The sequence below is a fragment of the Lynx canadensis genome, chromosome B3 (assembly GCF_007474595.2).
Source record: "Lynx canadensis isolate LIC74 chromosome B3, mLynCan4.pri.v2, whole genome shotgun sequence".
Lineage (NCBI taxonomy): Eukaryota > Metazoa > Chordata > Mammalia > Carnivora > Felidae > Lynx > Lynx canadensis.
Window position 1 is genome coordinate 29,099,443 of NC_044308.2, and position 25,128 is coordinate 29,124,570.

A 25,128-nucleotide genomic window follows, 5' to 3' on the forward strand; every position below is an offset into this window, starting at 1 on the left:
AGCAGGAATTTTAAAGACTCAGTGTGACAATTCAGCACATGGCTGTGTGCTGCCTTTCCTGACACCGGCTGAGAAAAATATGTCCTATCGTCTATTTTATTGATAAAGCATTTACTTAAATCTTTATTTTAATTATTAGCAACAAATTTTGTAGCACAGCCAAATGATCACCACTTTAGAATTTATAATATCATTATTACATGTTTCTTTTCCCCCTTTGGACAAAAATGAAGAAGTTTTTTCTTTGGAACTTCATTGTTAAAATGCTATTATTGGAAGATTCACTAATTGAAAAGATATTAAATTGGCCAGTTTGGCTGGCACAGGCACAATGTTAACTCAAAGACGACAGCTCCTGGTTCCTGGTAAAAGGAGCACAGAACATGCAAACTTAACCAGAACTTACTCCATCTGGACTCCTGACCCTCACTGGAGTGAAAGCAAGCCCCTTGGGGGCCTGTCAGTCCCCTCGAGGAACAGAGCTGACTATCAGTTGCCTGTTGAAGAAGTGAGTTTACAGAGGTCACCAGCAGTGTAGTGAATGACCTGCCAGAGGCCACTACTTTTAAGTCCCTGGACTACGGGAAGACACAAATGGATGTAGGAGGTCTGGTTACCTTGGGCAGGGTGTTCTACCCACAGGACCACCCATGATAGAACTTATTCAGGTTATAGGGAAGGGGTCCACCCAGGGTGGTAAAAGCCACACCCCCCGGCTTGGCTGTGAGCCAGAGTGGGACATCTCGTCGGCACTGTCCCTTGGACCACATTTCAGACATTGTGGGGAGACAGGATTAGGAAGTCCAGGAGGGGGCCAACCTATAGCACTGAGACTTGGTGGGCGAGACCACTTCTGGGTAATTCAGGTGGGCTTTTGGTACAGAGGGGTGGTGTTTCCGATGTCCATGAGCACTGCTGAATGGTCAGCTGAATTAGGCCAAGCACTTCCCACATGGGCAGGGAAGCAAGGCTGGGATGCATCATGACCTTGACACTCAGAGCCTTGGGCACCAGGAGAGAGTTGACTGAAAGGCTTTTGACAGATTGGGGGATGAGGGCAAGGCTCAATTTTATCTCATCCAGTCACTGACTCCTAGGCCTTAGGGTGGTCAAACGTCCCCATGAACTGCTCAAGCTTTCTAAAGTCGACAGAGTCATCATGGAACATGAAAGTCTTGCTGAATGAATGAAATGGAAATAGCTAAAGAAAATCTCAGATTTATAATGATGTTTTCTCTCTCTATGCCCTCCTGATGGAGCTGTAACTAAATCAATAACTGCTGGTCTGTCACCTTTGTCCAGACAAAGGGCTGCTGATAAGGTCTAAGGTGAGTACCACTCTGAGCCTGGCCAGGCCACCTGCCCTTTCAGGGCACACAGGCCAACACAAACATATAGGGGCTTCCCATGGAGCCCCTTTCCAGACCCATGCACCAGGAGAAAGGAGTGGCTTGGCTGTAAATTTCACTGGTGGCCACAGCCACCAGTTAGACAGCATGTAGGGAGCTGGTATGGCTCCATAATAATGAGAAAACCCTCTTTCAAATATGTCAACTTAAAAAAAAATTTTTTTACATTAATTTATTTTTGAGTGAGTGAGTGAGAGAGAGAGAGAGAGAGAGAGAGAGAGAGAGAATGAGCAGGGGAGGGGCAGAGAGACAGGGAGACACAGAATCCAAAGTAGGCTCCAGGCTCTGAGCTGTCAGCTGTTGAAGCAGGGCTCAAACCCATGAACCATGAGACCATGACCTGAGCTGAAGTAGGTTGCTCAGCCAAATGAGCTACCCAGGCATACCTCAAATATGTCAACTTTTAGATGCAGAGCAGGGCTCTAAGAAAACCAAGGGAATTTCTAGCAACATTCAGATTAAAAGAAACTGAAATTGAACTTTCCACTTACTCTTAGGTGCACTTTTAAAATAGGTACTAACTAAAGAGCTAGGAGATCTGAGTTCTTGCCTTTACTCCAGGCATTCACTAGCTGTGTGACCCTGGGAAAATTGTTCAATTTTCCTAGTTTTCAAGGTGGAGAATTTTTTAGAAAAGTGAACTTTTCAGTGAAGTGTAACACACACACACACACACACACACACACACACACACACACACTCACACATCTCTAAAGTGAATAGCTCAATTTTTACAAAGTGAATATACCTGTGTTGCCAGTACCCAAATAAAGAATGAGAACATGACCACGGGTGTTGGATCTTTAAATACATTCCTTCTCACTCAAAATTAGATTCCTATGTTTTGATGTTTTTTAAATTATTTATTTTGAGAGAGAGTGTGAGTGGGGGAGGGGCAGAGAGAGGGAGGGAGAGAGAGAGGATGCCAAGCAGTCTCTGCACTGTCAGCACAGAGCCTGAAGCGGGGCTTGATTCCCATAAACTGTGAGATCATGATCTGACCCGAAATTAAGAATCAGATCTTAACCGACTGAGCCACCCAGGCACCCCCAGCTTCCTACATTTTGAATTTAAGATAAATCATACAGAAACTATTTGACTATACTAGAACATAAGGGAGAGTACTTCAAAGCCTTCTTGGATCCATTCTTAATCATTCTCTGGAGAGAGGACCATGGGCAGCACAGGCCCCTTCTCTTCAGCAGAGGCCAGTGGGCATAATTCCAGAGTCAATGAAGAAGGGCATCTTTTATCCAATGCCTGGTATTCACCACCTTTTTCTTAACTATCATTGACAAGGGATTGGGGGGGGGCTTGGGGAGGTGAGGGACCCCTATTCCTTCTTCTTTTTGGAACTACTGACAGCTGTGGGAAGAAGGGGCTTTAAAAGAAAGAAAGTTACATGCTGCCAACGTGTGCTATAACCTAGTGGAAGGTCAGGAGAATCTGAATGCTAGTGTTAAGAGAGAGGGAGAGAGAAAGAATCCCAAGCAGGCTTTGCACTGTCAGTGCAGAGCCTGATGTGGGGCTTGAACCCACAAACCGGTGAGATCATGACCTGAGCCAAAATCAAGAGCTGGATGCTTAACTGACTGAGATACCCAGGTGCACCTACTCCCAACCAAAAAAAATTTTTTTTTTTTTTACAAAGAATCTGGAGCAGACAAATGGACTGATTCTTTCATCTGCTGACCTCTGGCCCCCTTGTGCTTTCTACAAAGTAGTAAATATAGGTGAATTATAACTTGGTTCACTGTGTGTGTGTGTGTGAGAGAGAGAGAGAGAGAGAGAGAGAGCGCGAGCGAGCGCGCCAAGAAAGAGCTCTAAATTCACTGGACACTTACCGAGTGCCTCCTGTGCCAGGTGCTATAGGAACATGGAGAAAATCCATGCTTTAGCTCTCAGGGAGATGAGGTATGTACACCAATGACAATTGATACAAAGGAGACTGGGTCATCAGACAGTCAAGGATAAAGTATTAGGGGGCCCCATGGGAGGAAGAGATTACTTCTTAGGTAAATGTGGAAGGCTACACTGAGAAGGTGGGTTGGACTTTCAGGGCTGGATTGGTGGAAGAATTTTAGGTGGTGAGAAGCTCCCAGATTGAATACCAGCCTGTTTTTACTCTGTTCAGGCTGTCCTAACTGGGTGGTTGAAACAAGAGAAACTTATTTTCTCACAATTCTAGAGCCTGAAAGTCTAAGATCAGGGTGTCAGCAGGGTTGATGAAAGCTCTCTTCCTGGTTTGCAGACTGACACCTCCATCTGTCCTTTCTTTGGCGAGTATGCACGGAAGGAGAGATCTGTCTTCCTAGTCTTATAAGGCCACCAATCCTATCTCATTAAGACCCACCCTTATGACTTCATTTAATCATAAGTAGTTTCTAACAGCCCAATCTCCAAGTACAGTCACACTGAGGGTTAGGGTACAAAATATGAATTTTGGGGGGATATGACTCAGTCTATAGCACAGCTCTGATTTCTCATTGCCCCTGGTCAGAATAATGTTTCACTAGAAAGACTGCCCTCTCTAACCATGTATATTTCAGACGGGTCATTTGTCTCTCAGTGGCCATAAGCCACGAATCTACAGGCTCAAGGATGCTTGCTATTAGATAGCCCTGGGCTCTAATTCTGGCTCTGGTTAGCTAACTAATTTGAGCCTCAGGGTCCTTTCCATAAAATAGGGATAGATAATTCTGCACAGCAAAGGAAACAATCAACAAAACTATAAGACAACCTACTGAGTGGGAGAAGATATTTGTAAATGATATAAGGGTTTAGTATCCAAAATGTATAAAGAACTTATACAAATACCCAAAAAACAAATAACTGAATTAAAAAATGGGAAGAAGACATGAACAGATATATCCTCAAAGAAGGCATCCAGATGGCCAACAGACAATGAAAAGATGCTCATCATCACACAACATCAGGGAAATGCAAATCAAACCCACAGTGAGATAGAACCTCACACCTGTCAGAATGGCTGAAATAAAAAACATAAGAGGGGTGCTTGGGTAGCTCAGTTGGTTAAACTTCTGACTCTTGGTTTTGGCTCATGATCCTAGGGTCATTGGATAGAGCCCTGCACTGGGCTCTGTGCTGAGTGTGGAGCCTGCTTAAGATTCTCTTTCTCCTTCTACCCCCTCCCCTGCTCATGCATGCTCCCTTTAAAATAAAAACAACACACACACACACACACACACACACACACCAAATCACAAGAAACAAGTTTGGAGAGGATGTGGAGAAAGGGGAACCCTCTTGCACTGCTGGTGGGAACGCAAACTGGTGAGGCCACTCTGGCAAACAGCATGGAGGTTCCTCAAAAAATTAAAAACAGAATTACCATATGATCCAGTAATTCCACGAGTGGGTATTTACCCAAAGAATATAAAAACACTAATTCAAAAAGATGCATGCACCCCTATGTTTACTGCAGCATTATTTACAATAGTCAAATTATGGAAACAACCCAAGTGTCCTTTGATAGATAAATAGATAAAGAAGAGGCATACATATGTGATGGAATATTACTCAGCCATCTTGCCGTTTGCAACAATGTGGATGGAGCTAGAGTATATTATGCGAAGTGAAAGAAGTCAGAGAAAGACAAATACCATATGATTACACTCGTTCATGGAATTTAAGAAAGAAAACAAATGAACAAAGAAAAAAAAGACAACCCAAAAACATACTCTTTTTTCTTTTTAAAGGTTTATTTATTCTTGAGACAGAGACAGAGCGTGAACAGGGGAGGGGCAGAGAGAGAGAGGGAGACACGGAATCCGAAACAGGCTCCAGGCTGTCAGCACAGAGCCTGACATGGGGCTCGAACCTTCGAACTGTGAGATCATGACCTGAGCCGAAGTCAGACGCTTAACTGACTGAGCCACCCAGGCGCCCCCCAAAAACATACTCTTAACTATAGAGAACAAAGTGATGGTTACCAGCAGGGAAATGGGTGGGGGGATGGGTGAAACAGGTGGTGGGGAGTACACTTATGATGAGCACAGAGTATAGAATGTTGAATTGCTATATTGTACATCTGAAACTAATATAACACTCTATGCTAACTACACTGGAATAAAAGAAAAGAAAAGAGATAGATGGCAGCCTTCAGGGTTTAGGTGAGGAGCAAATGAGACAGAGTCTGTGACCACAACGTGAAAAACATTATTAATGAGTGTTTGGTTAGTTCACCAGTTCTGCTGCTCCAAGTCTTCTCCTGTTGGATCTGCCTTCCATATACTAGTAGGACCAGAAGTCCCCTCCCGGCATGAGGCCTAATGAATGCTTTCCATCATCCCACCCTCATCAGAATGGGGGTCAGACAGCAGCAGGCCCTGCATTCTGGCTGGGACTCACCAATAAGCTTCATGCTACCCAGGGAAGCCATTTCTGCGGCCCCTCCCTGGCCCTGCTTGCACAGGAGAGAGATATGCAAACAGAGCTGGGGATGCCAGCCAGGATCTTGTGGTGGTGGGGTAGGAAGTGCATTTTGACAGCTCTGAAAAGAAAATCCCAGCATAAGCACAGTCCAAGAAACACTGGTAAGTGGTACAGAGAAAGAGAGGCTTAGCTTACTGCGTGTGTGTCTTGAGGCTGTTGTGCTAGACTCATCAATCTAAAAGCAGAACAGGAAGGGCTAAAGCTAATAGGCTTGTGTTGTGGGTTCCTGATTCAGATCCAGGATGAGCTTCCCTCGAAGCACTTAAGGAAATCCTTAAGCCCAGGAAGTCTGCCCAGGCAGCAGAGCCAGAGACAGCCTTTTCTTTTCAACCCCAAAGACGTGGCAGCAGCTATCACAATCGGAGTTGTGCAGCTTAATTCCGGGTTCCCAAAGGGCAGAAACTGTGTCTTTTACTATCTAGTGCTCCATTGCGCTCCCGGAGTGCTGGGCAAGTGCTGGGCACATAAGAATTACGGAAAGAATTAATCAAAATGTCAGAGGCTTCCTACTTCACAAATTCATCTGTGACTTGCCTTGGGGAAGAATCATACCACATCTCTTATTAGATACAGATGCCATTTTCTAACTTGGAGGTTGCAATGATCTTCACATCATGTTGCCTTACGTCTGCATATCTAGTCCCTTCTCACAGAATGAAGGTTTGTGTCCCTCCTCCATTCATACATTGAAACCCTAACTCCCAATGTGATGGCATCAGGAGGTGGGGCCCTTGGGAGGTGATTAGGATGAGGACAGAGATCTCATGAATGGGATTAGTGCCTTATAAATGAGACCTCAGGGAGCCCTCAGGGCTCTTTCTGCCATGTGAGAATACAAGAAGCTGTCAGTCTGCAACCTGGGAGGGTGCCCTCCCCAGAACCCAGGCAGACTGGCATCCTGATTTTACACTCGCAGACTTCAGAACTCTGAGAAACAAATTTGTCTTGTTTATAAGCCACTCAGTCTATGGTACTTTGTTATTGCAGCCCCAGCTGCCTATCAAGACACCCCTAAATAATGAACTTTGTTTGTCTTCTACCCTAGAAGGAAGTTAGGCTTGGGGACCTCAGGGTCCTAAGCACCAATTCAGGGCTCCTTAGCCTGGTTATAAGGACGGGTCTGGAAAAGATCCTCCCTTTGTGAGTATTGAGTGGTGTCTCATTTGGTGTGAAGAAATCCAAAGTCTTGTAGGACACTGCATTGCTAGAACCTCAGCAACACCCACCACAACATAAAGCCGGTCACCGGCAGAGACAGTGCTCAGTAGTTTATAAAGCCTCTCTACCTACATCATCTGAGTCTCTAAACGCTCTCTGAAAGTGGGCAAACAGGGATGATGATAATCTTTTATAAAAAGAAATCCAACATTCAGAAAGTTCAAGAGACTTGCCCCAGGTCCCCCAGCCAGTCATTAGTGGAGCTGGGAATGGAAAACTCCTATGACTGAGTCCTGGCTTCTCACCTCCCAGACCCATCCAGGGCTATCAGACTGAGTCCGTCCCTTCCTGGGTACAGAGGCTTTCTGTCGCCGGGCCTGAGTTCATTCCCACGGCTGGCTGCCAGCCAGCTTCTCGCACACCTCTGCCAGCCCACATGAAGATGAGGATGACACATTGCCATTCTGCACAGACTAAACCAACCAACATACACAGATTAAACCAACACAAAAGACCTTTCTTCAGAAACCTATATTCTGCTTGGCAAGGTATCGAGTAGCCAGTTCTTGACAGTGCTGGGTGGTGCCAAGGGTTTGCCTCAAATCATCAGACATAAGAATCTGAAAGAGAGGAGGGTTGGCGGGAGAGCCAGACTCTCGGGAGCGGACTGCTGGGACGTGTGGCCGTACAGCGAGCACTGGCTTGTGACGGCCTTGCAGCCGGCTGTCTTCTGAGTTTTGAGTGCCTGCAAAGCTGGTCTTATACTTTTGAAACAAATGCTATCGTGTATAATATACTTACAATGTTAATCCTTGGTATAAGCTGAACGGTCTTTCCCAACACTTAAATTTAAAACAGAAAAAGAGGAAAGTGGAGGTGGGGTACTGAGTAGTCATAAGTCTGGTCTAGAAACGCAGTGGGCCTAGGGAGAGTGTGTAGATTTCACATCTGTAAAAGGATAACTGCTGTGTGTATTTTACAGGATCCAAGGAGAGTGGCTAGGAAGGCCTGTGGAGAGTCCATCCTGTTGTACAAATGGAAAATAGCTGGCCTCACCTCACCCAGAGGGCCCCTTTCCTGCAACTGTGACTACCTGGAATTCAGCCCAGAACCAGGAAGTGAGCAAGCAGGCCTCTGAGCAGACAAATTAGTCTATTCATCAAATGTTTACTGAGCATCTACTCTGGCCAAGTGCGGTACAAGGCACCTGGAATGGGGTAGTGACAAGTCAGACATCCCTGCCTTCAAGAGTGCCCGGTCTTTCCACGAAATCCGTGTCAATCACTCACAAGAAAGTTCTACAAGCTCCAGTTCAGTCTACCAATTCACGTTTCAGAAGCAAGTCTAATAAAAGTGGTTTTCTGGCCTAGGATAGTTGGAGTCAGCAAATTAGGAGACTTCTGGAGTTAGGTACACTGACAACAGGAAGAAGCATCAGCTGACACTAATAAGTGAAGAGGTGGGAATTAAAATTATTTTGAGCAGAAATGAAATTTCAAAAAGTTGCCTAGAACCACTCAGTAGAAGACTAAATATCCCTACTCTTTTCAGTTGGTTTTGAGAACATTACCATATGGTAGTAAAGTATCTTATTAATTATCACCAATTACCTTTACTTAGTACTCTACACTTTAAATATTTGCTTCCACACACATGGTAATCCTCATGTGCCTAGCACTATAGTAGATATTTATTTTAAGAAAACATATAACGTATTAAGTATAATTTAAGTTTAAGAAGGAAGGAAACTAATATTGTCTAAAAAAATTTAAAAAAAATTTTTTAATGTTTATTTATTTTTGAGAGAGACAGAGACAGAATGCGAGTGGGTTAGGGCAGAGACAGAGGGAGACACAGAATCGGAAGCAGGCTCCAGGCTCCGAGCTGTTAGCTTAGCACAGAGCCTGACGCAGGGCTTGAACTCATGAGCCGTGAGATCATGACCTGAGCCGAAGTTGGACGCTCAACCGACTGAGCCACCCAGGTGCCCCTTGTCTAAAACATTTTTTAATGTTTATTTTTGAGAGAGAGAGAGAGACAAGAACAGAGTGCAAGCTGGGGAGGGGCAGAGACAGAGGGAGATACAGAATCCAAAGCAGGTTCTGGATTCTGAGCTGTCAGTGCAGAGCCTGATGTGGGGCTTGAACTCATGAACTGTGAGATCATGACCTGAGCTAAAGTTGGACACTTAACTGACTGAGCCACCAGGTGCCCCAGGAAACTATAATATTTAAAATATGATCACAAATAGTTCATGTTAAACACATATCATGTTTTAAAGGTAATTTTGGTCATCTGCAAAGTTCACTTATATGGGAACAGCTCTTTCCCTGACAATACCATAACTATGATACTAAATAACAACAATAAGCTAGAAAAAGGTTCTGTAGCAGTTTCTTGCCTAAGTAGGCAAGTATGTATGGGTGTGTCTACCTGTCAATCATAGATACAACCATGGTGTATTATAAAATTTTCAGCTCTCTAGAAATCATGTACCTTCAAGGAAACAAAACAGAAAATGGGCAAGTTCAGTTTTACCTACTTATACCCTGAATCCTGCTGATTTTGCTAAGATCTAAGAGTGATCCTGAATTTCCCCCTTATTTAGGAGGAATTTTATCAGTGGTTTTAGAAAGCTCTGCATTTTTTTTTTTCTCAGAATGCCCGCTGGCAAGTTTCTAAATACGTTTGTCCTCAGGACCCCAGCCCTATGTCTGCCATGGACCAAAAGACAGAACCACGCACATAGCCCTGCCTGGCTCCACACATATGAATACCTGTTTAGGCAAAGAAAGACAGGTGTGAATCCCCAGTTTTCAACAGTCTTAAGGCTTTAAACTCTGTAGGGACAGGGGCTATGCCCCTTTTATTTACTGCTATATTCCTAATATCTGGCATGGTGCCTAGCACAGTGCATGGTGAACAACAGGTGCTTAGAAAGTATTAGGGGAATGAATGAATGAGCTTTGGTTCCTAAACCCAGCTCCAGGGGGCCTATACCTACCCTATCAGGGCCTTGGGCCTACTCAGGCCAGGGCCTTCAAGGTCCTCAGGGGACACCATCTTTGGATATGCAAGAATAGCCGACTGGGTATTTTGGCCAGCACCCTATGGAATTCACCAGCCTCTTGGCACAACAGTACAGACAGCAGGGGCAGGGTGGGTCAGGGGCAGCCTCTTTCAGCAAGTGTTGTGAGCTGGTCTGTTAAACCTAAGGTCCAACCAGTTGTGTCAGTGTGGTAGGGTGAGTGGAGTATAAAGTAGCACAGATGTGTGTACAAACGGTTAAATCTCACTGAGGCAAATTCTTAATGCCTAAGAATTCTTGTTTTGCTTTTCTCATTTTCTTGTCAGAGACAAGATATCCTCAACAGAGGGGCAAAAATAGGTGTCTAGACATCTAAATTCATTAAAAGAGACAGCAGAGAGAATCTGTAAATCATTGGAACAAAGACTATTTTTTCTAGCAGGACCAAAACAAAGGAGTTGTTACATTCCTCTCCATAAAACTGGTCCTGCTACAATGCTGGGGTGAAGAGGCAGCAGCCACGGTGGCCAGGCCAAGCCTCTCTGTCCACATCACTCTTGACCAGTCTTATCAGACCCAAAGCCCAGGCCCAGGACAGAAACAACAGGACAGGAGGGGCCTTGAAGCCAGTGATCTCTATGAATCATATAAAGAAAATGGCATGCCCCCAACACACACACCTTGTTTCTCTCATCTGATGCCTTGCGGGTAGAGTAGGGAGGGTGTAGAAGTGGCTTTATTTAAATAACATGGGAGAAAAATTTGGAGAGTCTGTCCACATACATAAGCAAATCAAATTCCGAGCAGAGAAACACATAGAATCCCTTGGTTAGCACTGCACATAAGTTTCTCTCTCCTCCCAAACTTGCTTCTGCCATAAAATAGATTTCTAGGCTGAGATTAAATGCAGAGATCTTGGCAGACTGTGTGGGAGGTAGGCCCTTTAAGCACTAGCCTTCTTTCCTGGTGGTCCCAGGGATTCATTGCTGTCAAGCCCCAGCACAGTGTCAAGGAGGAAGGAGAGAGAGGGAAGAAGGGAAAAAGGGAGGAAAGCAGCCAGGGTCAGGAGGACTAACTAAAGCCAGTAGTTGGGGGTGTGGCCTCTCACAAGCTTTGGAGAGCAGGTGATCCTCCAGAAACAAGGGTCTCCTCATGTAGTAAGGGGTGAGTGGCTGTCCTACTGTGTCCCTCCAGGGAAACTGAGTGAGAAGCAAGTGAGTGCCTTGTTTGTTCTCTGCTTCCTCAGGGAAATAGGTTATCACCAGCAAAGGGATGCAAAAGAGGCGTATGGGCAGACTGCTTCCTCAAACATCACTGTGCTCCTATAGGTTAGAATGATGCTTCAGAACCAGGGGCCTCTGTTCAATTCTTGGGCTCCAGTAGGAAAGTTCTTAATGCCTTCCTATTTTCCACATACTGAAGTGACTTTGAGACATACTTTGAACATATCATCTCCTGCTAGTAATATTTAGGGGCTTCTCATTATTTCCTAGAGGTGAAAATTCCCAAGTTCCTGATCTAGCACATAACGTCCCTTCAAGACCTGGGCCTGGCCTGCTTGTTTACTCTTAGCTCTTATTCCTTCCCCTGCCTCCTAAGCTCTGGTCAGAATGAGCAGCTTGCTGTTCCCTGAACCTGCCAGGCTATTTTACATCCCTGTACCTCTGCTTATGGTCTTTCCTATGCTTTGAAGGTCTTTCTTACCTTGCTGCCCAGTAAATATCTGTTCTACTTTTTTTTTTAATTTTTTAATTTTATTTTCAAGAGCAGAGAGACAGAGCATGATCAGGAAAGGGCAGAGAGAGAGGGAGACACAGAATCCAAAGCAGGCTCCAGGCTCCGAGCTTGTCTGCACAGAGCCTGACATGGGGCTCAAACCCACGAACTGTGAGATCATGACCTGAGCTGAAGGAGGACGCTCGACCGACTGAGCCACCCAGGCACCCCTGTTCTACTTTCAGATATCAGCCAAAGCGCCACCTCCACCATGAACGACCTCTAAGAGGAACCTCTAGCATAGATCCACATTTGTTTATGGTCTTCCCTTCCCTTCCCTCCCAGAATGTCAGCAACTTGAGGGCAGGGGCTTTGTCTATGTTGTTTCCCACTGGATCCTGGGTGTCTGGAACAGTGCCTGGACCACTGCAGGTCCTGATTAAGTTTGCTGAAGGAAGGATTGAGTCTCTGCACTGACAGCACTGCTCCTAGGCTGTGGGTTCCACAGGACAAGGTCTAGATTGTATTCATTTCCGTGTCTCCCAGCACGTGATTTGATGGAGGCTGGGCATTTAGCAAAAGTGGATATATGAGAGAAGGAATGAGTGATGAATGCTCATATGGACACAAAGCTCACAGTACTGGCATTTCCCCAAGAATAAGTCACCTCCAGCATTCTGTTCTGTGTTAGAGCTTCTTTTTCCTTCTTTTATGTTGTCTATTCTGTGAGAAGAGTTACCTTTCAAATAAGGCATGTTCTAAATTCCCTTCAAACACATTTGCAGCACAAGAAGTTTGGGCTAGATTATCTCAAACACTTGGCTCACCCTTAAAGTCACGGATTGTATAATCTGTCAGGGACTATACCCAGATTTTAATTTTAATTTATGTTTGAGAAAGAACCTTGTCTAAAGAGCACACACCTTGTAAATGACACAGACTCATCATCATACATTCGAGGGACTATTTTATTTTGGGTTTTCTGTTTACTTGCATTACCTGTGTGCCATCTACCATAGAGTGGGGAAAGGGGGAGTGAGTGGGAAGGCTAGTCGCAGAAAGCCTTAGATAATATGTCAGAAGGCTTGATTCCAGTGATTTTGAGCTCAAGTCCTACTCCTCTTTGGCAATGAGGGGAGTTGGACTAAATGGTCTCTAAAGGCCTGTGAACTTGCAGAAATAATATAATCCTGTGCTATGAGCATTCACATACATAAGCACCTTATGCTGCCTATACCCACACAGATATTACATTTAAATGTGGTTAAAAAAAAGCTTATTGTTTTTCTTAAGAATGAATAAAAGAATCATCATACAAAACATGTTGCCCACAAATTCTCAACTAGTAGCTATTCTGATTTTCTAAAGTCACTTCTTTAAGAAAAGAGAACTTATAATTACACACACGCTCACAGACACACATAATACTGGAAAGATTATGTCCATCACAGACCAACAGGATGTGTGTGTGTGTGTGGGGGGGGTGGGTAGGGAGGTGGGTGGGTAATGCATTTAATGATGCCTTAAAACACAAATACTCCAAGTGGGCTTTGGACCATTCCTGGGAGGAGAGCTTTGGGTCAAACGTTGGGTGGTGTGAGAACAGCAGGGTTAATAAATGCAGAGCACAGGCTGATAGATTTTCTGGTCACATCCTATCAGCAGTCAGAGAGCATGGATGCATTCCATGGAGCATTTATGGGCTCACCAGCACCAGTCTATGACAATTTTATTTAATCATAAAAATATAATAGTAGTCAAATCTTTTTGTAGTTTCAGTTTACTGCTTTCTCGAGTGAAATAAATGGTCTCTCAGATTTCTTTTGCTTTCATCTCCCTGCTCTAAGTACAGTAGGATAAGGTTCCAATTAAGACCCATTAAATGTTCACAGTGATTCATGTGAGCCATTTTCCAGTTTCTTTTCCTAACACAATCTCAGTGCACCTCTGAGTGATCTCTGTGGTGTGTTTTCAGTTTAGCAGTTGCCTGTACAAAAAAGAATGATCTGGGTGTGAGGTCTTCCTTCATCCTACTTTTCCAATGCAAAGTGGTGAGTGGAGATTCTCCTTCACTGCTGTCCAGACAAGCATATGTTTGTCACCTGCCAGGTATGTCCAGCTGCATGAGGCATGCACCTTAGGAAGGGGACTGGCAGCTGGATAGAGCGAGACTGACCCTCCCAGTCACTGCCCCTTGGCAGCTACACCAGAGTAGTGCACGGAGTGGCAGCCCAGAGGCATCTGCAAGTGGACCCCTGGTGCATCTACCTCTTTTGGGTCCACAGAGGAACCCTGTAGGCAGCGGACATGCAGAGCTTTCTGCAGCTTCTTCATGGGTGGGGAAACACACCCCGACAGCAGAGACGGCCTATCCAAGCTGATATCATGTGTCAGGGCTTACCGAGGGCACACTCCTGGGCTTCTCCCACTAAGAGCAGGGAATCAGGAGGCAGACAATGATCACTTCAATAACATCACAGTCAACATCTGTTCCAGCCCAGGGAATGTGCTAATCACCATGTGCATGGCCTAATTTAATTTGCACAACAAGGCTGTGATGTTATTGATGGCTTCCCTAGTTTACAGGTGAGGAAACTGGCACCAGAAAGGTAAGTGGTTTGTCCAGGATCACAGAGCTGGTAAGTGGGAGAGTTGGGATCAGAACTTAGGTTGCCAGGCTCCAGAGCCCATGATCCTCTCAACAAGCTATAAAAATGTACTAGTGACGCCTTGAAGCAGAGGCCAGCCATGGGCTGCTGCCCTGACAGGGCTCTCACACACCAGGTTCTCTGACAAGGTGTGCAGCATCTGACGGCCCACTAAAGCTACATATTCTCAAAGGAACTACATGTGAAGAGATTTAAGATAAACATTTAAAGAGGTCCTTAGGAAATGTTATTAAATTGAATGATATGGTGGTTTGGGGGCCTTTAAGTATAGATTTTCCTGCAGTGTGCTTTCTTAGAGTGGGCCATAACTGTTGAAAATCTTTTTTTTTTTAAGAAGAATTTATTTTTTTAAATTTATTTTGATTTTGAGAGAGAGAGATAGAGAGCAAGTGGCAGAGGGGCAGAGAGAGAGGGAGGGAGGGAGGAAGGGGGAGAGAGAGAGAGAGAGAGAGAGGGAGAGAGAGAGAGAACGAGAATATCTCAAGAAGGCTCCATGCCGTCAGCACAGAGCCAAACTTGGGGCTTGAACTCACAAACAGTGAGATCATGACCTGAACTGAAATCAGAAGTCGGATGCTTAACCAACAGAGACACCCAGGCGCCCCAAAAACCTTTTTTAAAAACCAAATCATAAGTCAGAGTAGATTTGTCATGACAATGGCACCAAGTTGGTGAGCAAAGACCCCACAGGCATAGCTGAGAGTCAAATCTGAGACCTGAGTGATCAGGATGACATTTACTCTTCAAAACAACCCTGTGAGTTAGCACTTGTTGTCTCTCTGCTATAGTCAGTGAAAGCGACCTTCACGACAGCCTGCCTCTGTTTACCACCCAATGGAAATGAGGGGCTAGGATGTGATCCACCCCCAAAGCTTTTCTCTCACACACCACTGTGTTCTCAAGCACAATATTTGCCAAACCTTTAAACACACAGTTTCCTTTGGATGTCAAAACTACTGGCTCCAGCAAAAACAAAACAAAGCCATTTCTTTTAGAACAGATTTGAAGATAAGTAACCCATAGTGCCAAAGAAATGGCTCTTAAATTTTTAGCTAGAAGTGAGTTCAGGAGGTTTGGTCAGTAAAATAGAAGTGTTGTATCTTTCAAAATCTGAGATCATTTTAACCTTTTGTGCAGTATTATGCCTAAGGAGAAATGTATCATCTCAACACCCAGTCATTCAATCAACAAACGTTTATTAGGTAATCGCTATGTGCCAGGCACCGCTGCAGGCACTGGAGACAAGACTCTGCTCTCAAGGTGCTTACATTCTAGTGGGATGCTGTGGGGGTGGGAGTGCGGAGACAGACAAAAGAAATACATGGTGGGAAGTAATAAGTGTGTGAAGAAAATAAAGCAAGGTAAAGGGGAAACAGTGACCATGAGGCTTATGTAACTGTTTTAGATACTGTGGTCAGAGAAGGCCTGATAACATGATATCTGAGGAAAAAGTTTGGAAGCCTCTCCAAACCATGTTGCTTTCTGAGGGTAAGTATTCTAGTAGAAAGCACTTAGAACAAAGGCTTGAGGTGTGTCTGTGGAACAGCAAGGAGACCAGCTGTGGCTAGAGTGGAATATTTGTGATTACTATACTTAGAAATGAAAATGATTAAATCTATCTTTTTATGTTGGTCTGGCCATGACTTCACACTCCATCCTCTATCAGAGTAGGAGGGGCCCTTCAAATCACCCTTTTTTACAGACAGGTAACTGAAGCCCAGAGGGCAGTGACTTGCCCAGGGTCAGTCAGCTCTGCAGCTGTAGAAGGATCTAGCAGTCCTGACTGCTGCACCAGCATTTGTTCCATGGTGGTGGGCTTTTTGCGACTAATGAGGGTCTTAATAAAATTTCCTATCTCAGGAGTGGTGTTTTCTTTGTGATTACACATTAATCCTTTTTTTTTTTTTTTTAAAGTTTATTTATTCTGAGAAAGAGTGTTGTGTGTATGAGCTGGGAAGGGGCAGAGAGAGAGGGAGGGAGGGAATCCCGAGGGAGATTAGAATCTGTACTGTTGGGGCAGAGCCTGATGCGGGGCTCATACTCATGAACTGTGAGATAATGACCTGAGCTGAAATCAAGAGTTGGATGCCCAACTGACTGAGCCACCTAGGCGCTCCACTGCACATTAATTCTTTATAATCTACCTCAGTGATTTATGAAAAAAGTTCCTCTGTGACTGAAGACCAAGGCAGGCCCAGAAAAATTAGAATAATCACTGGTCAGGAGTTAAACTCTGGATAAAATATCCCTTTGGCATCATTTTCTTATGCATGTTTGACGTCCCAATAGAAGACGTTCAAGGGAGCAAGGATGACTGAGGTCTGTGCACACAGCTGCCCTGACAGTATTCATCCTGTTCAGCGGGTCTGGGTTTGGGTACCTTGGGAAGAGGGTGTTGACGGTTTTCTTGGCTTCCTCTTGTGTGTCTTCCATGGCTCTGCCTAGTCTTGGGATGGAACTGAGAGGAATGATTAACTTCATGCCACCTTGCAGTTAAACTAGCCCTCAGAATGACCCTACTCATGCCCCTGGTCTCATAGTCACTGCTGAAGGGCCTTCGTGGGATCCCAACTTTTTATAGTCCAACTGGGATAAAGCTATAGCTAGCTTCCAACTTCAAAGTTTTACTGTTAGATTTCACGACAGTTATTTTACTGCAATGTTCTGGATCTGAGTTCCTCAAAAATGAGAACCTGAGGAAACTGGCAAAGGAAGGATAGTTTACCTGTACAATCCTGTTTGTTTCAGATCACTACGTAAGAATTAGGAGTTTAGCCTACTGCTGAATCAGGTGTATTATTCAGCGTCATGAAGGTGATGATGACAGGGCAAGCAGGGGTAGCAACAGCTACCTTTCATGAGCATTCACTAGGAGTCAGGCTCGGCATTCAGTAACTTGCCTGAAGTCATAGTGCTGGCATAGAGCAGAATAGGGATTTCTAAGCCAGCTGACTTCAGAGCCTATGCTTTTATCCTCTAGGACATCTGACTTGTAGAACCAGTGGAGAGCTAATTCAAAACTTTAGCTGCAGACTGATTCAAGATGTGAATCCATTCGGGTGCCACCCTCACTACTGCTGCATTGACCACAGACGGGAGGATCTGTGGGAACTGCAAGAGTCACAGATCAGGAAGCCATTCCAATCACAGGGGGAAGAATGTTTCTTTCTCAGTTCAGTACAAGTATCTGTGGCCAGTGTTCATGCTGAGTGGTGGAAGTGCGGGCTCCTTGGTGGGACTGCCTTCAACTCCAGTTGATCTGGTAATGGGGCTAGGAGTTCCCTACCTCTCAGGTGGTTTATGTGCTATGAGCATGTGGTAGTTCCAACTACCCTTGCATGGGAAAATTCATCCAAAGAGATGACCGAGGTAAAAGGTGTCTTTTATGCGGATTCTGTGAAATTGGTGACTTAATACAATCAGCCCAAAGTGCTAACTGGCAAATTTCTCCATCGTAATACTAGCTGGGTCACTCACTAGAAGTGTTAAATGTTTAGGCAGAAGTTAAGTTTAATTAGGAAAGTGTTGTTCTCTTTTTGGGGAAAAATCCCACATTTTTCTTTGGTATTATAATATAAAGAGAGTAACTGTCAAATGGTTATATTGTTGAAATTGTTAAGCTTTCCTTAGACGTGATACATTTTCATTTTATGAAAGGAACTGTATCTGTCACATAAAGAAAGATAATACAGAAAGGTGAATGTTTGTGTGACAGCTGAAGAACGAGCTGCCAACACTGGGAGAATAGAAAGTCCTCAAACGCTGGAGACTCTGCCCTGAGCCCACCACAGCAGACCCCATTCATGGACTCGCACGGGCCGGGGGAGTTTACCAAATGGGTGTGACCTAGGACCATCTGCCTTTGAGAAAAACAAAGAGTGAAGTTAAGAATGTTTGAGTAGGAATTAGGTCCCTTCTCAAAGTTCTAAAGGCTGAACTGGGGCTTTGGAAAACTGCCACTCTTAAGACATCAGTCTGCTTTCCTCAGCTGCAGATGGTATACAGCTAGGAAAGTGCCCTGTTTTTGTTTGCAGGGAAATGCCTGAGGTGAGTACAATAGATACATTTCAGATATGTTTAGTCAACCAACGTTTAGGTTTTCTTACTAAGTCATCAAATTACAAAAGACCTGGGAAATGCATGTCACCCAGCTCAGGGTGAATCTAGTTTCAAAAGGTTCACTGTCCAGCCTTACTCGTCCGTTCCGATTCCCCAGAAGCATTCAAGAGCGTTTGGTCCAGTGCAGGGCAGATGATTAAATGATTTGCAAGGACTTCTCTACCGAGAAGCTGGATGGGGGAGGGTGGGCCACAGGGATCCTTCCTTTCAACTGCCACAAGAGACTCTGGTTCTGATAGTTAGGATCTATGGGGTCTTTCCAAATGAAAAAGTCACTAACTAAAATGAATATGCAAAGGTGCTTATTCCCAATACGGTAATATGCAGGCAGTCAAATAATCTGTCATTCGAGTTAATTTAATTATCAGACCACATTTAATTATTCAATATAAAATGTAAATAAAGTGAAGGGCTGACAGCACATACTAATTATGTTCATTATAATAATTAGATGGGAAGGGATTTAGAAAGAGTCATGAAATTGCCATAAAATACAAGGAAGTTTTTGATTAAAAAAAACATTTTAATTAGAAACTGCAACCCGATAGAAAACATGATTGGGTCCATCAAGAATAGGGTATTATTTTTATTATCCAGGTTTCTTCCCTGAAGTCATCTTTGGTATCAGGGGGGCTGTCTTTGCAGTTAATAGACTAAATGGTGGCAAATAAAAAGTGCCAATCCTTTATGCAAAGCAGTTACCTAATAAAACAGGCTTAGGCTGCAGCAGGAGTTCAAAATCTCCTGTCTTTTAAAGACACAAGCTGTTTCCCCAGGAGAAAACAAAGGATCCACTGTGCACAAACAGGCCCTGCAAATTAACATGACTGACTAATGATACGGAAGCATTAAATGAATTGAGCATCATAATTTTTCCTCTGAAATTCCTCTGATTTAGAGAATGTGGCATCAGGTTAAGTACATTCACTTTCATAAGAACAGAGAGGTGGAAAGGGCAGGAACTTGACTGCAAGTTGTGAGTTGGGTGTGCCAGTTCTTGGCTTGGCAATTCCTTTCCTCCCTCTGAGCCTCAGTTTTTCCACCTGTAATATGAGGCAGCTGGGCTAGATATTTCAGAGCCTTTTCAGGTGAAGATTCCATGAATCTATGACCTTAAAGGATGAGACCTTAAAGCTGAATTTACCACATCCCCTCAGCAAACACTCACTTGGCAAATTACTGGGGAGATTAGAAAGGGAATTTAGTAAAACAAGTTTTTAGAATGAAATAAACAATCAGCTGTTTAGTTACAGAAAACTCCCTAATTCTACTGGGATATGAGCAGTTATCCTCTTAGTAAGCTTGGGGTTATTTCTCCCCTCCCTAGCCCCTGCCATGCAGCTGGATGGCATGGAGCCCAGCCACGAGCTGGTGAGCACAACCCTTTGATGCGGGTGAAACAACTGTAGCTAGAGATGGCTTCACAGAGCAAGGCACCTGACATCTCACCTGTAAGTCTCTGCTTACTGGTTTTGTCAATGGAGCTCCTCTATTAATATGGGGAGCCAGGGTATATGCAGCTTTTAAGGGTTCACTGCCATGGAGTGGACAGGCAGCTAATGAAGCCATCTGGTGCTGACAGGATCCAGAGTAGGGCAAGGAGCATCTGAAAAACCACAAAATGGCTTGGAGTCCTCATGAGATCAGAATGCTCGTCTGTCTGTGGTTCTAATCTTAGCCTTTAAAATATCACAGACTCCTGGAACTCACAAGGGAGGTCATCTAGAACAATCCACTTCCTTTTTTAAAAAGCATTTTTTATTGTGGTAAAATATATATAACAGAAAACCTACCATTTTAACCATTTTTAAGCCTGCAATTCAGTGGCATTAAGTACATTCACAATATTGTGCACTATCACCACCGTCATTTCCAGAACCAGTATACCTCTTTGTATAGTCAAACATGCTCAAGCCTCAAGAGGGAAAATGATTTAAGATCACACAGCTTGTGGCAGAGTGGGGGTTAGAACCCAGGCCTTCTTTTGCTAGACTGTGTTCAATTTTGTGTTCATAAAACACGCTCATTTATACCATCCCAGGACCTAAAGTTTTCTTTGTATCTTTGTATTTCTTTGTACCATTTCAGGGGACTTATAACCTCTTCAAATCCCGATCCCTTACCTGTATGTGAGGCAGAACTACATCCTGATGTACTTACGCCCTCACTGAAGTGCTAATGAGGTCCAAAAGACACCAGATGGGAAAAACGGTATCAACGATTTTACAAATATCAGGGGTTATGCTTAGAAACCACATCTCCATAAGATGCAGTGTCTCAGTATTTGACACTTACTATAAGTCTATTGATTTCTGATTTCTCCTCTACTTTTTATCACATTCTTTCTTCTCATAGATTGTTGCTTTTCATTAATTGCCTTGGGGCTGAACTGACTTCTCTGATCTTGCCTCAAATCAGAAGTGGATGTCCAGTTTAATATTCAATCTTTCTGGGAGGCTAGGTGTCAAAATAGAAGATCTGGCTTTTTTCCCTTTTCTAATTTCTTTCTCTTAGTGAGCTCACTTCTCAACAATGATCTCCAAATGCTGCTGTGTCTTCTTCCCCAGATGACAAGCCATAGCGCACTTGTATCCTGCTTGTGCTGCCTGATGCTCTCTCTGCCCTTTTAGTCTATTTCCGCTTGCCCCAACGTGCCCAGTCACTGCTCTGTCATGGCATCTCCAAATGCCAGTTCCCCTGACCCCATTTCCCATTCACTCTGGTGAGCCCACAGATACTTAGGAGGTGTGCTTTATCTGTAGGAAAGGATCAGTCTGTGACCTGGCATTGGCAGAAAAACTCTCTGAAATCCCACACAATTCTGAGTTCAGCAAATTCATTACAACAGAGTTGGCTTAAGCAAAAAGTTTCAAACCATCTCCGAATGCGGATATGGTGAAGGAGCTTATCTCTTGCCGTAGAACTGTAACACAGCAAAATACTCTCACATCCACAGATGACCTCTTTACAAGTCCAGTAGATAGTGTCATGATACATAATAAACAACTTAAGTATAAAACAGGAAATTGGAGGTGCCTGGGTGGCTCAGTCGGTTAACTGTCCAACTCTTCATCTCAGCTCAGGTCATGATCTCACAGTTTCATGAGTTTGAGCCTTACATCAGGCTCTGTGCTGACAGCATGGAGCCTGCCTGGGATTCTCTCTCCCCTCTCTGCCCCTCTCCCAAATAAATAAACATTAAAAAATTTAAAAAAAAAAACCAGGAAATTAGTTGTAAACCACGGGCTGTCTACACAGGATAGAGCCCTGCAGCCAAAACGATATTCACAACAGGTGTGTCAACTATACTTCAATATAGATATTCACAAAGAATGGTTTTGATACACAGACAGTGCCTGACTGATGGTTCGACTTATGATTTTTGAATTTTATGAAAGTGATACACATTCAGTAGAAACAGTACTTTGAATTTTTATCTTTTCCCAGGCTACTGATAAGATACTCTCTGGTGATGCTGGGTGGCGGCAGCTCCCAGCTGGCCCCCAGTCAGCCACGCGATCATGAGGGTAAACAACTGATCCACTTAACAACCATTCCCTACCCAGAAACCACTGGGTTTTTCACTTTCACTGCAGTATTCAATGAACTAAATGAGATATTCAACACTGTACTAGAAGACAGGCTTTGTGTTAGACGATTTTACCCAACTGTAGGTTAATGTAAGTATTCCGAGCATCCTGAGAGTAGGCTAGGTGTATTAAGTGCGCTTTCCACTTAAGATATTTTCAACTTCTGATGGGTTTATTGGGGCATAACCCCAGTGTAAGTAAAGGAAGACCTGTAATGTTAAGTGTATAAAGTAGGATATAACAGTATGTATGTACAGTATGATCTCAGCTACGTAAAATATTCATGGAAGGGTGGGGATGTGAAACAGGTGAAGGTGGTCATAGGGTACAAACTTGTAGTTCTAAGATAAATATGTTCTGGGGATGTAGTGTACAGCATGTTGACTAGTACTGTATCACACATACATTTAAAAATTGCTAAGATCGTGCATCTTAAAAGTTCTCACCATATGAGAAAAAAATTTGTAACTATGTGAAGTGATGGATGTTAACTAAGCTTACTGTGGTATTAATCTTGTATAATATGCACATACCAAATTATCACTTTGTACACTAAAACTGTATGTCAGTTATATCTCAATAAAACTGGAAAAAGTATTCAGAATAAGGACTGTAAGGGAACTTGCCAAAATGCTAACAGTGGCTATCTCAGATGGTGAGAGCAGCTTGTAAGAGACTTATGAACCTGCTGGGCCTGGAAAGGACAATGCATCGCTACCTGGGGGGTGTTAGCAAGGGGAAAGCACTTCCAGAATGTTCCCATGGTGGGAGGGGGAGGTGAAAAAGATCTGTTCTCCTGGCACCAGTGTCTGGAAAAGAGGAACTTTTCTATAAATGACACTTGTTCTGGTCCACATTTTCTATACTTTAACTATGAAATTCTTTCCAGAATGGACTGCATGCTCCTCAACCTTCTTCAAAGGGAATGCAAAGAACATACATTTTGCCTCCATGCTCATTCAAGGTTAGCACTGGGGGCATCCAGATCTTCTCGGAAATAAATACAGGGTTTAGTGTTCCTTTCATCCAGATGGCTGTGGTTTCTGAGTTCTCGGCCCTGCCTTATTTTTATTTTTTCTTTCCCCGCTCTCACCTTGAACTTGGCTTTGTCACTATAACCAACTCCTGTCCTTCTCCTGCCCTGGTCTAGTTTGCTGCAGGCTAATAAACGGTTGTTAGAGATGTGCCTAAAATAAAACTTATTAAGCTTGAAGTGAGGGTTAATGGTTGTCCAGAGGCCTTTTTCTCAGCTATAATCCATACAGTTGAGGTTGCAGAAGGTTTTAGATAAATGAGGCTATCAGGAACTACTATTTGATGTGTTAGTTATGCCATTACTCTGGTTTTAAAAATGAAGAGAAATAAGGTGCTCATCATCATTATTATTATTTTACGAAATCGGTAACAGTTTTCCCAAGTTCTTAGAGTAGCAGAACCCTATTTACAAATGAAATCTTGCTTGGAAACCACATAATCCAAACAGTTAAAAATGAAACTACTCTGAGTGACTCAAGGGGAAGAAGCCCAAGTCCTGCTTTCTCAGGCCCCCCTCCAACACCACCTAGCACCCCCTAAGCAACTAGAAGCCAAGTGCCAAGAGTGGCTTCATAAAGCACCCGACTCTAATGCTACGTGCAAAATGACCCGAACTGAAAGATGCACTCTACCTCATCACAATGAAACAAATATATGGATAGAACATCAGAACCTCTGTGGTAAGGGAGTAGATGCTTCTGGGTACTGAATATTTTATTGAAAAAATTTTATTTTTATAACTCTAAGAGGAAGCCTTAGTGCTCATCTAGTGCTGATCAAATCTCTTTGGGTAGAATAAGGCAGAGAGGTGTCCTTGGAGTCTGGTTAAAGGGCCTCACGCAGGACAGATGGGTTCCAGCAGGCTAGCCTGCCTTTTCTCAATCCAATACCTCACACTCTCAGTGTTGGGGGAGCTGCCTGAGGAACTGTCCAGGGCCTCTTACCTGGTTATCTGGGTGGTTGACAGTGAAGTAGCCCACACAGACGATGACCTCATGAAGGAGGCTTTCACAGGAGACTTGGCTGCAGTGGCCCAGTAGAGAGCTGGCGATATGCCGGAATGCAAGGGACAAGCCCTCTGCCCCTACAATAGACTGACAAAGACAAGGAGCAGTTAGAACTCCCCATCCCAGGGACAGGCAGGGCTGCAAATCACAAAGCAAGACTGGACCCTGTGCACTTTCTGCCATGGTGCCGGAAAAACATAGGAAATTTCTAGAGCACTATGCTTGACAGTTCAGTTTAGAGATTCTTGCTCTAATAAGTGACCATAATCAATGTAACATTTAACCTGAAAAGAGACATGGAGAAATACTCTTACTTTGTGGATCAAGACATACTATCCACCTAAAGCATAGTTGTTTATTCCATTTGTAAGAAGTTATTTTTTCCCATGGTACAAATAGTCTCATTGTAGAAAATGTGGAAAAATATAAAAATGCTAAAATTCTCCTGTGAATCTCCTGTTACCATTTAGCTAACTTCTAATACTTTTCTTTTTCTGAAGGAGAAAATATTTTCTTGAACACAGGGGTAAAAATACAATTCTAATTATTTACTTATGTTCAAACAGGAAAGCAATATAAATAACAACTGGTTATTATTCAAATAAACAGCCCTATAAACCCAATGTTCCCAAAAGAATGTAAAAAAACACAACACCCTGACCCCCCAAAAAAAACAAACCATGAAGCCCCCTCAACTATGAGGCTTCTGGGATCCTTTCCCCAGACAGGCAAAGGGCTGTTGTTGGTGGGCGATGCAGGAGGAGAGCCTGGGTCTGTCTGTGCAGCCTGAAGCTTCTATTTAATAAACATGTCAAACAGACAGAGCGACAGGAGGGCAAAGGGGAGAGGCGAAGCCTACAGAATACACTCGCAGCCGACACTGGAATGAAGCACCACTGCTGGCCTGTGGGGAAAGGCAGCGTTTTAAACTCATCTCTTCAT

At 43.8% G+C, this 25,128-nt stretch overlaps 1 protein-coding gene across 3 annotated transcripts in view; it reads right to left on the reverse strand.

Moving 5' to 3' along the window:
- SCAPER (S-phase cyclin A associated protein in the ER) overlaps positions 1–25,128 on the reverse strand; it is a 508,094-nt gene that overhangs the window by 7,485 nt on the left and 475,481 nt on the right. For all 3 annotated transcript variants that reach the window (XM_030317623.2, XM_030317622.2, XM_030317624.1), the window contains one exon: positions 24,124–24,273. In XM_030317623.2, the coding sequence (XP_030173483.1) occupies positions 24,124–24,273 (150 nt within the window). The remainder of the gene's footprint in view (positions 1–24,123; positions 24,274–25,128) is intronic.